We start from the raw sequence: 16417 nt of genomic DNA, 5'->3' as shown, positions 1-16417 counted from the left end.
TCCCTGTGATTGCAATATAGACATATCCTTAGGGAGACTTCCATTGACTTCAGTGGGTTTTGGATCAGGCCCGTATTTCACTTTTCATCTGTAGATCTCAAAGTGCCTTACACAGAGGATGATATTATTACCACTTTACCAGGAATAGAAATTGAGGCACATACAGGGGAAATGACTTGTCCAAAGTCACACAGCAGGTCAGTGTTAGAGCAGGGCATATAACCCAGGTCTCCTGACTCTCAGTCCACTGCTCCTCCACTGGACTTCAGAGGGCCTGGAAGAAAATAAGATCTTACCAAAAGAACTCTGAAGTCTCACAAGTCTGGTATAGCTTCAAGTATTGCAAACGTTTAAAACATTAAGAAGTTGAGATAGTAGAGATTAAGAAGAAAATGAAAAAGCACTTTGAATTTTTTTTCAGACTTTTCCTCCACACAGGGATTTTCCATGGGGAAGTGATAAGTACTCTGGGGCCTTATTATACTTGAGGAATATATTGAACTTTTTTAAAACTCCCACTGAAATTAATGAAAGTGTTTATTTGGACAGGTGATTATATGACCCTAAATTTGTAGACACAATCTACCAATCATAATTACAAATTACAATTACCCCTCCACTCAGCAAGAATAATAATCTTCCTTAGCTTTTCTTAAGACCGTACATATGAACATCAAATGCTAAAAATAGCAGAAATACAGGAAATACTAAATCAAAATCATCATTCCAATACAATCCTAGATTTGAACTCTGTACAGGTGTCTCTTGGCTTTATTGAAAAAGATCACATATACACTGCTGTTTACTTATTGGGCTCTGGGTGAAAAGCAAGCCTGAAGCTCCCAAAATTGATGTAGTCTTATATTTGAAAATTCAGTTTAATGAAAACAGTGAGCCCAGTCAAGATGGCTAGGGAAGAGGTTTTGGGAGTTCAATAAAAAAAAATAAAGCCTTCCTTTTTCTCTTCTCACATCATCTCTTCATCATCTCATTTTGGTCCCTATTTGACTGCTCTCTTTTTGCCCTTCTTTTCCCATTTTTCCTGTTACTATCTGATTTCTCTCTGTTCTTTTCTTTTGTCCTCTTTCTTTTTTTTTGCATAGTTTCTAGCACTTCCACTTTCATATTTTATGTCTTTCTCCCACATTTAAAGCATCTTCTCTCCTTTACTTCCGCCCTCCAAATAAGATAGATGTTCTAGTCAGTTTCTTTAAGAACTCCTACATACAGAGCACTGCAAACACAAGGACACAATTTACAAACAGTCAACTTCCTTCTATGTCAAGTTGTCTAAACATTACTCCTGGGGAAATTCTGTGCTACTGAGTGCATGCATAATTAATGAGGTGTGCATATCTTTAATTTGTTGTGCAGAAAAAAGTTTCTGCTGAAATGTTGCTGAAGTTCCACCTTTTTCCCACCAGAGGGCAGTGTGGTGCTAGAACAAAGCAGCAGTTCCCTGCATCTAGGGAAGAGAAAGAGCCTGCCTTCTTTGCAGCACCCTGTCAGGCCAGATCAGGAGACAGAGGCTATGGGGAGACAAACAGTGTGGGGTACTGGGGGGGGGGGTAAGGCAAGGGCTCATAAGGGCTAGTCGGGGAGGACAGATTGGGGCAGTAGCTGAATGGGAGTGGAGGCACAGGGCCACACAGTGATTGGGGAGGGGGTGCAGACCTACATAGGGACAGAGCTTGCTGGGTGGGGGCACAGATACACATAGAGATGGGGGAGGGGGTACAGGGCCACATGGCGACGGGAGGAGTGGGTGTCTGAGTGGGGTGGAGGAACACATGTGGACAAGGGGTGCAAGGACACATGGAGGTGCAGGAACACATGGGGATGGGGCAGATGTGCCTGACTGAATGGGAGAGGCTAAAGGTCAGCCAGAGTCTGCATGGGGGAAGCTCCCTAACAATCCCTCCCCATCTCCCAAAAAAACCTGTTCCATACTTTTCCCACCCATACCCAACAACCCTCCAAGTTCACACCCAGCTCCTTCCCAGCAATTTATTTCTCTCTCCCTCAGTTCCTCCATTACCCCAACTTCCCCAAGCCTTTGCACTGCTTCTGAAGGGTATGGGAAATACAGTTCTGTATTCTAGTCTAAATGAATTATTACTCAGAGTTCTGTATTAATATGCCTAGTAAAGAAACTATTTGTCAAAAAACATTTCCTGAATTTTTTTTGTTGTCTGTATTGTTACAGACATATTTGCTGACTGGTATTTTGAAATAAATGACCAAAAATAAATGAAACTGGTGTGATTATATTGTGTAATTTTGACAAATAAAATATGCAGAATTTTGCAGAATTTTAAAATATTGTGCACCAATATTTCCTTAAAATAAAACTTTTTCTTCTTTTTATACCAATAATTTCAGCCTTAGAATTTTACCAAATATACCCTTCAAACTGTTTAGATTACTCTCTACTTATATTACTCCTGATTGGTTATTTTTCCTCAGAATCCATTTATGATTCCAATCAAATGCAATACATTTATCCAAACTACTCTTGTTTGCATATTCTATTACAGTTCAGCTCAGTGCAAAAGTCAAATTAGAAGGTGTAAATTGGCTGCAAATATTAAAAATATAATTACCTTTGGTTATCAGTCCTATGGGACCAACCCACTGATATTTTGGATCAATGATTCTCTGCTTTAACAGCTTTTGAGTCAAACACTTAAGAATTAAGTCTTTGGAATTAATGAGAACATACACTGGAACTAAAACAGAAAAAAAGTTAGAAAATAATTAGATACAAGAGTAGACAGACTGACATAAAAATGAATATAGACAAGGATTGGCCCTGTGGCCCAGTGGCAAAGAACTCACTACTTCATAGACGCTCTGAGTGTGAAATACTGACCCCACTGAAGACAATGGCAAAATTCCCATTCTTGTTTTGTGTAGGCACAAAAAGAGTTTTGGTTTCTAATGCTGTCCGTCCAGCCTGTCTGAGAGAGGTGAATCTAGGACTAGAATTATCACCCAGTGTTAGGGAATAAGGAATGTGAGGGGAAAAGATCAAAACAAAAACACCCTAGATTAACAATTTCTATGAATTGTTGGAACACTGATTAGTATAAATGAATAATCAGGTTTCTCTCAGTATTATTGGCTTACTAGTTGATCCTTCTATTCCAAGTATTTGATGAGAAATTTGTGGAGCATCTGGAATAGATGTGACTCCACCAGTTTCAAAAAAGGCCACTGAGTCATGAATTCTATCTATATTTTCTCGCTTCAAGCGTGCAGCTCCTTTCTTTATAAGGCGAGTCTTGTCCAAAAAGCAAGGACTTCCAGCTAGATCAATAGACAGAAAAAAAAAACAGTATTACAGAACAAATAAAAATGTAAACATTTACAAATAAAGTAAAGGCAGTTGTGCTCTAAAATACCCAGGGATCTGTAACACTGAAATAGCATAATTTTGCATTTGTACTCTACTGTATGTTACATAAGATGAAGTTTCATGTTTTTACATTTTTAATTGCTTTCTAGCACTCTGAAACAAAACTTCAGTCCACCATGGAGCTTGAAGCCAGGAGGTTAGCTAGCAGCATTAGAAAATGGATATGTCACTTAACTCTTTGTAGAGCTAAACTAGGAAGTGAAACTATGGTAGTAAATGTTATTGGGTTGTATATAAATACATGGAAAGTTGCTCCTGTCTGATTAGAATGTGTATGTGATTGAAGCTTGGAGTATGTGATAACTTTGATTCTTTAGGTACAAGAGACTGAACAAAAGCGACTCAGGGCAAATTTCAAAAGGGGAGCATTTTCAAGCGTTTCCTCTGCTAAAGTTACATTTTTTAGAAAAATAATTATAGAAAATGCAATATTAGAGAAAATTGCAAATAGAAAGAGTTAGAATGTAAAATATGGAGATTAAATTCAATCATTTATACATGTGCAATCCAGGGATTGCTATCTTACATTTAATGCAAATCTCAGTACACCCTCAGCTATGGAGTCACTGCTAACTGAACAGAATTGTTTACTAGAGAAGCAATATAAACCCTTCTTAAGTTTTATACCCTATAGTGACACTATAGTTCAACTCTGCCAATGAACAACACTCTAGCTGGTGCTAATCCTTGCTAACCATAGTAGAGCTATTATATGGTCTCAGTAAAAATCATTTCAGCCTCACTTCTTATTTGTATTAAAAGCTTGATCTACTACACTAGTACAATTGAAAAATCTATTACTATGAATTAATTCTTCTACAGTACTTTGAATATGTAGTATAGTGGCCCTTTAAAGTTTGCCAGTTGTCTTAGATAATTAAAAAAACGTTCAGTATTAAAGATATTCCTTAGAATAAGTATTGAAAAGTAGAAGGGAATACTGTAGATACTGAGATAACCTAGATAGATAATGAAAGTTACCCTAGTGCTTAAGGACCAGCATTGAGAGCTCAGGCCTTTGCAAAGACAAAGCCATGCTGGGAAAGAGGAGGAGGAAGCACTCTCCCGGAGAGGCAATGCCTAGAGGCATTAGACCTATGTAAATTACAGTGGGCTAATTTCTTGACTGTGTCAAACGTATTCTTGGTGTGCTTGTGCCAGAATGTGGGGAGACAAAGGTGGCTCTAAGCTACTTTTCTACCTCCACTGATCCTCATGTTTGCAATTTCTTTGTATTTAGTTCTTTCTGTGAATTTCATTAATATGCCATTTCTCCTAAATCTCTCATTGACTTCAATGGGAGTAGACTTGGGCCCTTAATGAAGCTTTAGCGAATTTTTCCCCAATTCAGTATGTTGCTTTCAGTCATTGTTAATCCATGCAACATTGATTGTATCCTCATTGGTTTGAATTAATATTGAGTATAAGATTTCTTAAGACTCTCTTGACACTAATACTCTCTGCCAGGGGATGTTCTTAGAGCACCTAATACATTTATAAAAACCATTCTTAAGTTGCTTAAGATCTATGTGCTAGTGGTAACTTATTCTGTTTTTTTGCTGCCCCTTTCTTATTCCTTCTATATTGATGTTTAGTTATTTTTCTTCTTTTCTAAATACAGCACAAGTTTGTTTTCTAACCTCAAATCTTTGAGTACCCTCAAAGTCACATTGGCTGCTTATTTGTTGTGTACTTTTTTACAGTTATTGTGTTTTTCCTAATAACATCACAAATTGCCCAGCCTTCTTCCACACTGTTGGGTTTTCATACTTCATCTTATCACACCTACAAGGAGACCAAATCATTCAAGACCAGGAATTTGTCAAATGTGCTCTCTTCTGCTCCTAGTGCTCTGTAGCAGACGCTCATCATCATTTTTCTTTCATTTTTCATTCTTTTTATTTCTTTAGTCAATGTATTTCACCATCAATATCTTCATTGTCTAACTGTAGTTTGCTATAGTACTGTAATCATATTTACGATATTCGAATTTCAGAGAAAAATAGAATGCATTATCTGAACAATGTGAAACAGGTTTCAGCCTCCAAGACATAACTGTGTGGCAGGCATAAGAAAAGGCAGATAGCTGAACTGTGGGAACTACATACTAAAGAATATAGCACTGAAAACCATATAGTCTTTTATCTGTCAGCACCACCTGGCACTGAGGTTGTAAACAGTATATCTGAGCCAACATCTGGCAGGAAAAGGAAAAGTAGTCATCATTATCCATATTAGTATGATAAAGAATGTGCAGAATGTTCAGCCTATAATTAATATCCGTGTAAAATATAGCTATAAAGTAAATTTTTGTCACTTTTCAGAGGGGTGGTCTGGAAAATACAATTCCATATAAGTACACATTACAAATCTGGAAGAAAGGAGCAGATCACCTAGCCAAACTAAAAATTAGCCAGGTAATGCTGTGTAAATCAGCTACAGTACTTAAAGCAATTAAATGTTTACAGTTACTTAAGAGAACAAAGAAATTCTAATGTTTCAGCTCCTCTTGATTTCAACTCAATATTTCAGCACTTAAAAATTCAATTCTAGCAACAGCAGCATGTTAATCATATACACCACCATCCAGTTTGTGCATGAGGAATCTTTGAAGTTATGTTGGGTCCTTTTAAATTAAATAAGAGACTGATGACTTAAGAATGTAATAGTCTAATACAGTTAAACACACTAACATCTACAATACTGAACAAGTTAAATACATGACCTAAATTAAATGTAGTTTTAAAATAGCTTTCTGGTTACAAGAATTGATTCCTGACAAAGCAAATTCCCATGCAACCAGATGTTCCAGTTCTTTACAATAGAGAACAGTGTGCATTCACAGTTAAAAAGATATCTTAATATTTTAGATGTTAAATTAAGTTAATAAGGAACTGAAAAAAACTTATACTCTCTAACATCCTGGCAATTCTAGTTATAAAAATGTTATATATATCAGTGAGAACTTATATGAAGAGGAAATAATCCATGCATTGCTAGACATAACTATATATTAAAAATACATAGTTTTAATCTTCAAAGTGTTATACAAACTCCAACAAATATAGTGATTTAATCATCAACACAGGGGCAGCCTGGGGGTCTGTGTTGTATGTAAAATGGTGCAAACACTACAAATAAAAGGAGGGGGGTTTAATAAGAAAATGCTATAAGAGAAAAGACAGAATAATTAAAGAATCCTGGAAAGTTATATATTAAAGACAAGTCGCAGTAACACAGAGGGATAAACGTTCCTTGGTGATTCGCAGCCGCTAAGTCTAAGAAGTTATAAAAATTATGCTCACCCATACATACCAACAAGGACCCTAGGTTCAATTTAATGGCAAATGTTAGTCATGATATGTATCTCCACCCCTTTCTCATGGTACACCAAAAAGTAAGTCATTCTTGGTTAGCCTCAGTAAGTGGGAATGCAACCAAAAAGAGAGAGAGAGAGCTCAAACCAATGAAGATGCCCTAATTCTCCAATACCATTGCTTTTTTTTTTTTGCCAGTGTAAGTTACATCAATGTAAAAATAGTATAACAGAGTGGAGAACCAGGCCCTATATTTTCTCTTTTTACCAGCCTGAAATCAGTAACATCCAAATCTTAAAAGCCACCTATTTCCAGATTTGTAAATGTTCAAAGTTTCATGTTGTTCTAACATCTATATCATGTGCCCTTTCTCTGAGTATCGCTGCCCACTCAGCCCTCTTAAATGGAGTTGTCACTAAATTGCAGTGGTACAGCACCTAGCTCTGTGGGGTTCTGGTCCATAATTAGGACTCCTAGTTGCTACATTAATACAAATAATAATAATGGGAACATTTACAGTGTTCCACTGTAGCTGATTCTGATGCCTCTTGAAACCTGATTCTGATTTCACTTGCTCCAATATACACTAACAGTAACTCTATTGAAGTCAATAGTAGTTACTTCATTGTAAACAGGATTTCTGTTTTGGGGGGCTTATTTATTTCATTTTTTCAATATTTATGTTTTGCAATTTTTGAGGGTTTTTTAAGATGTCAAAAATCAGGTTTTTTCAAGGCTTTCCTCTTTGTATATACTGTAATGAGTAGTCTCTTTGTAATGTTCTCTAGTGTGCTTTAACATAATGCTGCTTCAAACAGCACTACATTAAAATGCATTAGGGAATCTTTGGTAAGCACCAGCAGATCTACATGGACTAATTAATGTGCAACAAGTTAGCGCACTTTAGAAATCACATCCCTATAGTCTGCATTATTGATCTGTGTAGACAGACCCTTAGATGCAAGTAACCATTTCTGGTGTTTTTCCAGAGTTTAGTGGATAAACACTAATTTTATTTTTTTGTTATCGGGGTGTTTTATCAGTGCTTATTGGTTAAAACTGAAAATCAGAAGCCCTGCTTTTAAGTGAGATCAGAACCAGGTGCCTCATGTTAGTTTCATATTTAACTATTTTTACAATAAGAGCTCTTCAAATAGAATCCATGTAAGAAAGGGTTACTCACCTTGTGCAGTAACTGAGGTTCTTTGAGACGTGTGTCCCTGTGGGTGCTCCACTTCAGGTGACAGTGCGTCCCAGGGATGTTGATTGGAGATTTTCGGTAGCAGCACCTAGTCAGGTTGCACATGAGCAGCAACTGTCTAGTGGCGCCATTGGAGTCTCTTCAGAGCACGCACAGCCCAACCCCCTCGGTTCCTTCTCTACCGTAGAGTCCACGTGTCGAACTCCAAAGTAGAGGGGAGGGGGTTGGGTAGTGAAGCACCCATAGGGACACACCTCTTGAAGAACCTCAGTTATTGCACAAGGTGTGTAACCCTCTCTTCTTCTTAGAGTGCTGTCCCTGTGGGTGCTCCACTTCAGGTGAATGTAGAGCAGTACCCACTATGGTTGGGGGGAGGCTTTGGAGTTGTGTGCATAGTAGCAGCGGAAAGGACAGTAAGGTCTAATATGGCATCCACCCTGGCATAGTGCTTGGACAAAGTATGTTCTGATGCCCATGTGGTGGCTTTGCAAATGTCTGGAATGGGTACGATGTGTTGCCATGGCACGAGTAGAATGGGACCTGATCCCAGGAGAAGATTCTATGTCATGGGTTTGATAGCATGATTAGATACTGTCCGATATCCACTTGGAAAGTCGTTGCTTGGATATCGCAGTACCCTGGATCATTTGGTTGTCAAAATGAACTTGGGGATTTATGAAAAGTTTTGTTCTCAGTAGAAGGCTATGGCCCTCCTAACATCAAGGGTGTGTAATGAAGCCTCCTGTGAGGATTTATGTGATTTAGGGTAGAGCATAGGGAGGTGTATAGGCTGGTTGATGTGGAAGGTGGATGCCACTTTCGGAAGGAATTTAGGGTAAGGTCACAATGTGATCTTATCCTTGAAAAGGATCATGTAGGGTGGATTGGCCATCAGTGCGCTAATCTCGCTTACCCTTCTAGCCAATGTGATGGCAACGAGGAATGCTACCTTCATTGACATGTATAGTAAGGAGCAGGCAGTTAGGAGTTTGAAGGGGTGGTCTCATGAGTGCCCTGAGGACTAAGTTTAGAACCTACATGGGAGTGGGAGAGTGTACTTCAGGGTAAAGGTTCTGAAGTCCTGCAAGGAAGTGTTTTGTAGTTGGATGTGTAAATGTTGAGAATCTGTCGATTTCGTCATGGAAGGTGTTAATCGCCACGAGATGTGCTTTGATAGAGCTTAATGATAAACCTGAGTTCTTTAGCTCCACAAGGTAGTCTAGCATTACTGGAAGTGGCGTAGTGCAGGGAGTAAGTCGTTTATGTAGGCATCATGTGGAAAAACGTTTCCACTTTTGTAGGTAAGTATTGCACATGGACTCACGTCTGCTGTTCAAAAACACGTGTTTAACCTGCTCCGAACAGGTTAACGCGTGTAATTGGAACCATGGAGGAGCCACGCTTTCAGATGGCGCTTCTCCAATTGTGGATGGAGGATCTGACCATCGGACTGTGACAGTAGGTCTGATCTCATTGGAAGAGTTCATGGAGGGCAAACTGACATACGCAGCAGGTAAGGGTACCGGGTCTGTCTGGGCCACACTGGAGCAATCAAGATGATCTTGGCTTTGTCATCCCTGGTCTTGCATAGGACTCTGTGTAGTAGTGGGATCGGTAGGAATGCATACTAGTCCCACTAGATTAGGAAAGTGTCCCCAGGGATAGGGGACCAAGTCCCACCCCTGGAACAAAATTGTGGTTCTGTGCTGTGGCACATAAATCGATAGATGGGAACCCCCATTGATAGAATATCTGTTGTAAGACTGTAGGGTTCAGTTCCCATTCGTGCTCTTGTGAGAGCCATCTGCTTAATGTGTCGGCGGTGGTGTTTTGGCATCCTGGTTGGTAAGAAGCTGAGATGTCGATGTGGTGTTGGATACACCAGTTCCATAGTCTCATGGCTTCAGTGCATGGGGAGTGGGATCGTGCCCTCTCTTGTCTGTTGATATAGAATATACATGTGACATTGTCTGTCATCACTCGAATTGATTCGTTTCTTATAAGTGGTAGGAAGTGAAGACAGGCGTATCTTACTGCTCTGAGTTCTAGCAGGTTTACATAAAGGCATGCTTCCGATGTCGACCACCTGCCTTGTGTCGTGTGGTGCTCCAGGTGTTCCCCCTAGCCCCGTAGGGAGGCATCTGTTGTGATCATGACTGAAGGAGGTCTGTGGTGAAAGGGAACCCCTATGCAGATGTTCTCTGATCTTGTCCACCATTGTAGGGATGCTAAAACCTTGGTCGGTGGTGTTACCACCATGTTGAGGCTGTTTGGTGGGTTTGTATACTGAACGCAGCCAGCCCTGAAGACAGCGCATGTGTAATCTGATGTATTTTGCCACGAACATGGAGGCAGCCATGTGTCCTAGTAATTATAGGCACATCCATGCCTCGATTCGTGGACAGATGTAACTGACATCTATGAGATGTTTGTTGGCTAGGGCTCTGGCTTGAGTTGAGTCCTGATGTGTCCTGATGAATTCTAGTTGTTCTGTGGGTATCAATGTGACTTCTGAAAGTTTATTTGCAACCCCAGTCTTTGGAAGAGGTTGATGGTCTATTGTGTGATTGTTTCTGTCTCTGTGTATGAGTGTCCTTTGGTAAGGCAATCATCTAAGTATGGCAAAAATATGATCCCTTGTTTGCGCAGGTGAGCTGCGACTACTGCAAGGGTTTTGGAGAACACCCTCAGTGCTGTGGACAGTCCCAATCGTGTCCCCCTGTGAATCGGAGGAATCGTTTGTGAGCCGGATGTATTGAGATGTGAAAATATGCATCTTGTAGGTCGATGGCTGAAAACCTGTCCCCCTGTTCCAGCGCTGGGATTATTGTGCCTAAGGTAACCATCTTGAATTTTTGGGAGCATATGAATTTGTTGAGTTTTCAAATGTCTACTATCGGTCGCCATCCACCACTTTTCTTCTGGGTTAGGAAATAGTGGGAATAAAAACCCTTCCCTCTGTATTGTGTTGGTACAGGTTCCACAGCATCTAGCTGTGGCAGACGATCTACTTCCAGTCTTATAAGGTGCTCATGAGAACAGACCCAAGGCGGGGAGGTGGGTAGAGTAGGGGGGCAAAAAGTAAAAGGCATGGAATAGCCCGATTGAACTATTTCTAAAACCCAACGGTCTTGTGTAATATGCTCCCAAGCTTGGTAAAAATGCTCTAGGTGGTGACCAAATAGGCAGGTAGGTGCTGGTGTTAAGGGGAGGTCATTCAGAACCTTAACTAAGACTTCAAAACTGGTTTGTTCCCTGATGGTTGGGACGCACATAAATCTTGTTTTCTTCCATAAGAGATGAAACATTAATAAAGGTATTCCTTACTAATATACTTAATTGTAAACATTTACATATTTTTTGATAATTCTACAAATTTTAGATAAGATCATGATTCATAGAAAGATCTCTATTTATTGCAATGATGTTTTGGTACAGTAAAAGCTCCACTCATTATAATCAGGATGCAGTGCATGGCAGGCAATACTTCAGATTTTTCATAGCCTCTAAACAAAAACCTACTTATATTTTAAACTGTTATTTTAAAATCACCTGTCTAGCAGTTATTATTTCTGTAGAGAACAATCTTCAAACCTGAAGTAGCCTGCAATGCTAATCTATGAATTAGTAATAAATCTTTATTTGGATCCTACCATGCATGAGGTGACTGGTTAGTTTCTGCTTCTAAGAACAATTCTATTCTTCTATTTAGACTCTTCAGACTGGTCTACACTATCAAGTTAGGTCAACCTAAGTTGACTCATTTTGTCAGTTTTGGATGCACCCAAACCTAAATTTGTCTCCCGCTGCTGTAAGTGCCTCATTTCATTGATACACTAACACCACCACCCAGAACGACACAGAGGCAAAGTCGACCTACTTTTTTCTACACAGTGCTAGTTTAAACACTGCAAGTGTTATGAGCATCAAAGGACTTTTTGAAACAACGTGCTAGACAAACAATGTTAAGTGGGATTCCTAGGAAATACTTGGAAGGTGAAGGCAACTTTCCACCGCCAGAGCCATCCTTTTACAGCTGCAGCCTGAGGAGAAACCTAATTTCTGCTGATTGCCAGTTACATGAGGACCAGACCAGATGACCAAACTTGATCAAAGAGTGTCTCACAGATTCATGGGGGTGATAGTTCTTATCTAACAGGTGTTATGAACTTGTGACCACAGAAAAACCCTTTGGTGGGGTTTGAGGGACTGTTCATCTGCCAGAGTTCTTGTTGGAGTCAGGGGGTAAGCTTATAAGCCTGCATGCAGGTTCTTTTGTTTTCTCTGTAAGCCTTTCACCTTAAGAATAAATGTGCTTGCTTCTTAACTGTATGTAATTACTTTGTTTATAGCCTCTGAAGAGAAGGCAAAGCATGCTTACTGTAAAAATCTGTATTATTTGGGGATTCATAGTGTAGTCGGGGAGCTCAGCAGCCTGGAAATATCCTGATCATTAGGGAGACATGAGTCTCCACCCAAGAGAGGTGATGGCTGGGGAGCTGAAAGCCTAAGAGTGGGTGCCCTTGCTGGATGATAGAAGGGGGATACAGGTGCAGTTTCTCTGAACTGTGACAAAGGCCAGTTATCAAATTTTGTTTTTAATTGCAGATTTTTCCAAGGCCAAGGCTTATAAGACAAACAATACTGCAGTGCAATAAGCAAGTTCAGAAGTCATCTTCTGAGTTAACTGTAGATGTTAGATTTTTTATTTTTTTTAAATGAATGATGGTATTGGAAAAGTCCAGTGTCAGTGAAGTCTGAAAATGTTTCCAGTTTTAAAATTACAGTGGTCTAATTTCTAACCTAGAATTCCAACTGTCTTTCAAGATTTACAGTACTTCCCCTATCTGCTTGCTTGAGATAGACACTCACAAAGTCTTTAATGCTAATCTTCTCTGGAACTTTAAAATGAAAACAAAATAATTCTAAAGTATTCAAATTATGCTTTAACCAGATTGACAAAGGTCTGAATAGTAAGGATAGAGGAAAACATTTGAACCAACAGCCAATGTTACTGGAGAATGCAAACAATATATCATGCAGTCATCGGTCCATCTATTTACTTGTGAACAACAAGGATAAATGATTTCCACATTTTGATCACTAAGCAGGGATGAAAATTTAAGACATGAAACCAGAGTATCATGCATAAAGCCCACATCATAGCCACTAAACATAACTGAAGCACTGCTGAGTTTAATTTAACCATACTTTTAGGTTGGGGGAGATATGAATTTTGTTTAGTGGATAGAAAGGGGATATTTTCAAATATATGACTATGAAGTCCTTTGAGTATGCTGCAGCAGAAAGCATGCTTCGCTAATGTTTTCAGTCAAATGGTTATCTATATGGTATCAAAGTATACAACAATTTTTCTTACTATTTTTATTATAAGTGTAAGCAGGGTCTGAATGAATGCTTCCCTGACAGCTAGCTGGGAAGGGAAATCACTTGGGTGTGTTTATGTAAATACAGTTTGCTCCTGCTTTGCTTACATATTCAGCAGATACAGCAGTGTCCAAGTGATCAACTTTGTCTGGTGTTGGGTACAAATCACCTTAGTACTGAATGCAGGGGTAGTGAAATATGGTTACCAATGTTGTAATTATTGTAGGAATACAGGAAAGCAGGACTGTGCTTAACCTGTCCCAAATGAGGGGGCCACCCTCAGTTGAAAGAATCTTGCTAAGCCACAGGCTCAAATGTCCAACAACTGTAAAAGTAAGAGGGGTGGTGACAGGTATCCCTAGCCAGGAGGCTACACACTCTCATCAAGAGCCATTCCTAGGCTGGTTTAACCTGGCATAGACAATGCCCAACCTACAGTAACTCCTTGCTTAATGTTGTAGTTATGTTCCTGAAACAATGCTACTTTAAGCAATAAGGTTTTAAGTGAATCCAATTTCCCCATAAGAATTAATGTAAATGCGGGGGGAGGTTCCAGGGAAATGTTTTTCACCAGACAAAAGACTGCTCTTCCTGCAAGCAGTGTACAAAGCAGGCGGCTGCCAAACATTAGAAGGGAGCATTGCACAACTTTAAATGAGCATGTTTTCTAATAAATCAGTGATGTAACAACGAAATAATGTTAATCTGCAAGACATTAAGTGAGGAGTTACTGTACTTGGGGTGAGTCGTTTACTCATGGTTTATGTTTATGAACCCTGTTTGCAGTGTTTTCCCAAATTAATGCAGTTACTTCCCTCCTTTTATTAAAAGTTTTTCTACAATCAGACTCTGTGCTTACGACTGGGGAAGTATTGCCTCTCAGAAGTGCCCGAGGTGGTGTGTAAATTTCCCAGGTTACTGGGTTGGGATTCAAGCCGGTTCTGTATCAATGCAAAGTAACTCCTAGATATTGAACCCTGCCTGGTTGCTGCTGGCTGCATCTGGCAGAAGGGTTACATAAGTTTATACAGGTTTCAGAGTAACAGCTGTGTTAGTCTGTATTCGCAAAAAGAAAAGGAGTACTTGTGGCACCTTAGAGACTAACCAATTTATCTGAGCATAAGCTTTTGTGAGCTATAGCTCACTTCATCAGATGCAAAGCTTATGCTCAAATAAATTGGTTAGTCTCTAAAGTGCCACAAGTACTCCCTTTCTTTTTATAAGTTTATACAGCACTACATGTACATTTAATTATATGACAAGTAAAATCGATTGCAAATTAATAGCTTTCCTGCCAAAGAGAATTTTGAGTCAAAAGACATGTTGATAGATTACAGAATCACACAAACATTTGACAAAAAACAAAGAAAGGAAGATGTGTCCAACTCAAATGCTTCCCAAAGTAAGTGACCCGCTTCCCAATCCCAGCTGTGCAAAAATTCTGAGTGGTTTAAAATCATGAGATATTCCAAATACACATTTTGGGTCCTTCCTGTTTGCCATCTGGTTTTGAATCTTTATTGTACATTTTCAAGCCTTTATCAAGAACCAGGAGGGCTAAAAATTTACGTTGAAAAAGAAAGAAAGAAAGCTGAGAGTTTCATACAATAACAACTCAAGAAGCTGAGCCTTTAAGAACACAAGTAGCGTGAGTCTTGATAAAATTGAGTTGGCAGCACCACAGGTGGGTCTCCACTAGTTTTTTTAACATGAGCAAGTAAAGGAGTCTGGCAAAAGAAAAGTTCACCAGCTGTTTCATTCAGAAGGGGAGGAATAATCAAAATTGGATCAGCACCAAATAGAAGAGTAATGACAAAGTTTGGGGCCTATTAAGGGGACTGGTGCTGGGGCATAGTGAGGGCGCTGAAGGCGGAAACCATTTATTTGGGTTGTTATAATTACTTCAAGCCAAGGGGTGCTACTGCACCCCCAGATCCAGGAATCCCCCATTAAGAGTGTGGCAAAGGAGGGAAGCCACGTCCGTCGTAGCAGAGCCTGTATACAACAGATGCAAGGGCAAGCAGCTTGACCGCAATGCAGAAGACCGAATAGCCATGAGCCTGTCACCGGCCCGTCTGACCAGTATTTGAGGGACATGTGAGGGAAAACTCCGCCAACCTTTCCAGCTGGCAGCCAAGGGACCTTAAGCAACTCGGCGATTTTAAAATTCACCGAGCACGAAGCTGCTCCTCGGAGCTCCTGTACCAGAGCAGCGCTGCGGAGCGACGCGAGGCGAAGGAGCCGGAGCCGCCAGGCCCAGCGGGCTCTTTCAGCAGGTGCCCCCTCCTCCTCGCACCGCCTGGGATGACTGACACGCAGCTGACCGGCAGCCGCGCACCCCGAGCCCCGCTGGCGCGCGGGACGTTCCTCGCGCTGTCAATCGCACCAGTCCGGGCGGGCCCGTGGCGGGGGAGGGAAGCGCGCGCGCGCGCGCGCCCGGTTGAGCCTTCAGCGTCCGGCGCGCAGGCGCAGCGCGGACTCCCTCAGCCCGCGGAGACGCCGCTGTCAATTGGCCTCTAGGCGGGGCCGCTGGCCGGAGCCAGGGAGGCGCGGCCCGAGGATCTCTTGGCGAGGCGGGCGCTGACGTCACTCGAGAGAGAGGCCCCGCCTCGCTCCCTGTTCTTTGGGGTCAGGCGAAGCTGGGGCCCGGTCACTCACCCGCCGCCTCCGGCAGCAGCAGCGCCGCGGCCGCCAGCGAGAGGAAGGCCCAGGGCCGCGGCGGGGCCGTTAGCTCCATGGCGCCGCCCGCTCGCGCCGAGATTGAGCCTCGCGCCGCGCCCCTCCCCCCCAGCGCCCGCGTAAATGTAACAGAATGCCCGCTGGGGGCGGGGCGAGTTGCTGGGGGCAGCGCACCAGCCGCACGGGGAGCGGTGCTGGGGGCCGCTGAGGTGGAACTGGGCCAGGGGCTTCCTCTCCGGGGGCGCGGCCAAAGCACGAGCCTGCATAAATGGAGCAAGTTGCAGCTGCCCTAACTCAGGCGCTGCCTATACTGGGCCTGTTTGTAGCAGCGGGGAAGCTGCACCAGTACAAATCCTGGTTTATGGTGGCGTAGCACAAACTGCAGTGAAATGTAGGGCTGGAATGGGTGGCAAG

General features: G+C 41.4%; 1 protein-coding gene across 1 annotated transcript in view; it reads right to left on the bottom strand.

Annotated features, from left to right (window-relative positions):
• LOC311516172 (zona pellucida-binding protein 1-like) overlaps positions 1 to 16185 on the bottom strand; it is a 46770-nt gene extending 30585 nt beyond the window's left edge. The window contains exons 1-3 of the mRNA XM_084619926.1: positions 15983 to 16185; positions 3130 to 3309; positions 2604 to 2729 (exon numbers count right to left, since the gene is read on the bottom strand). Of these exons, the coding sequence (XP_084476052.1) occupies positions 2604 to 2729; positions 3130 to 3309; positions 15983 to 16061 (385 nt within the window). The 5' untranslated portion in view covers positions 16062 to 16185. The remainder of the gene's footprint in view (positions 1 to 2603; positions 2730 to 3129; positions 3310 to 15982) is intronic.
• Between the last annotated feature and the right edge of the window lie 232 nt (positions 16186 to 16417).

This window comes from Lepidochelys olivacea (genome assembly GCF_965140295.1).
Source record: "Lepidochelys olivacea isolate rLepOli2 genome assembly, chromosome: 2".
Lineage (NCBI taxonomy): Eukaryota > Metazoa > Chordata > Testudines > Cheloniidae > Lepidochelys > Lepidochelys olivacea.
The sequence above is the reverse complement of the archived record's forward strand: the minus strand, read 5'-3'. Positions and strand labels throughout refer to the sequence as shown.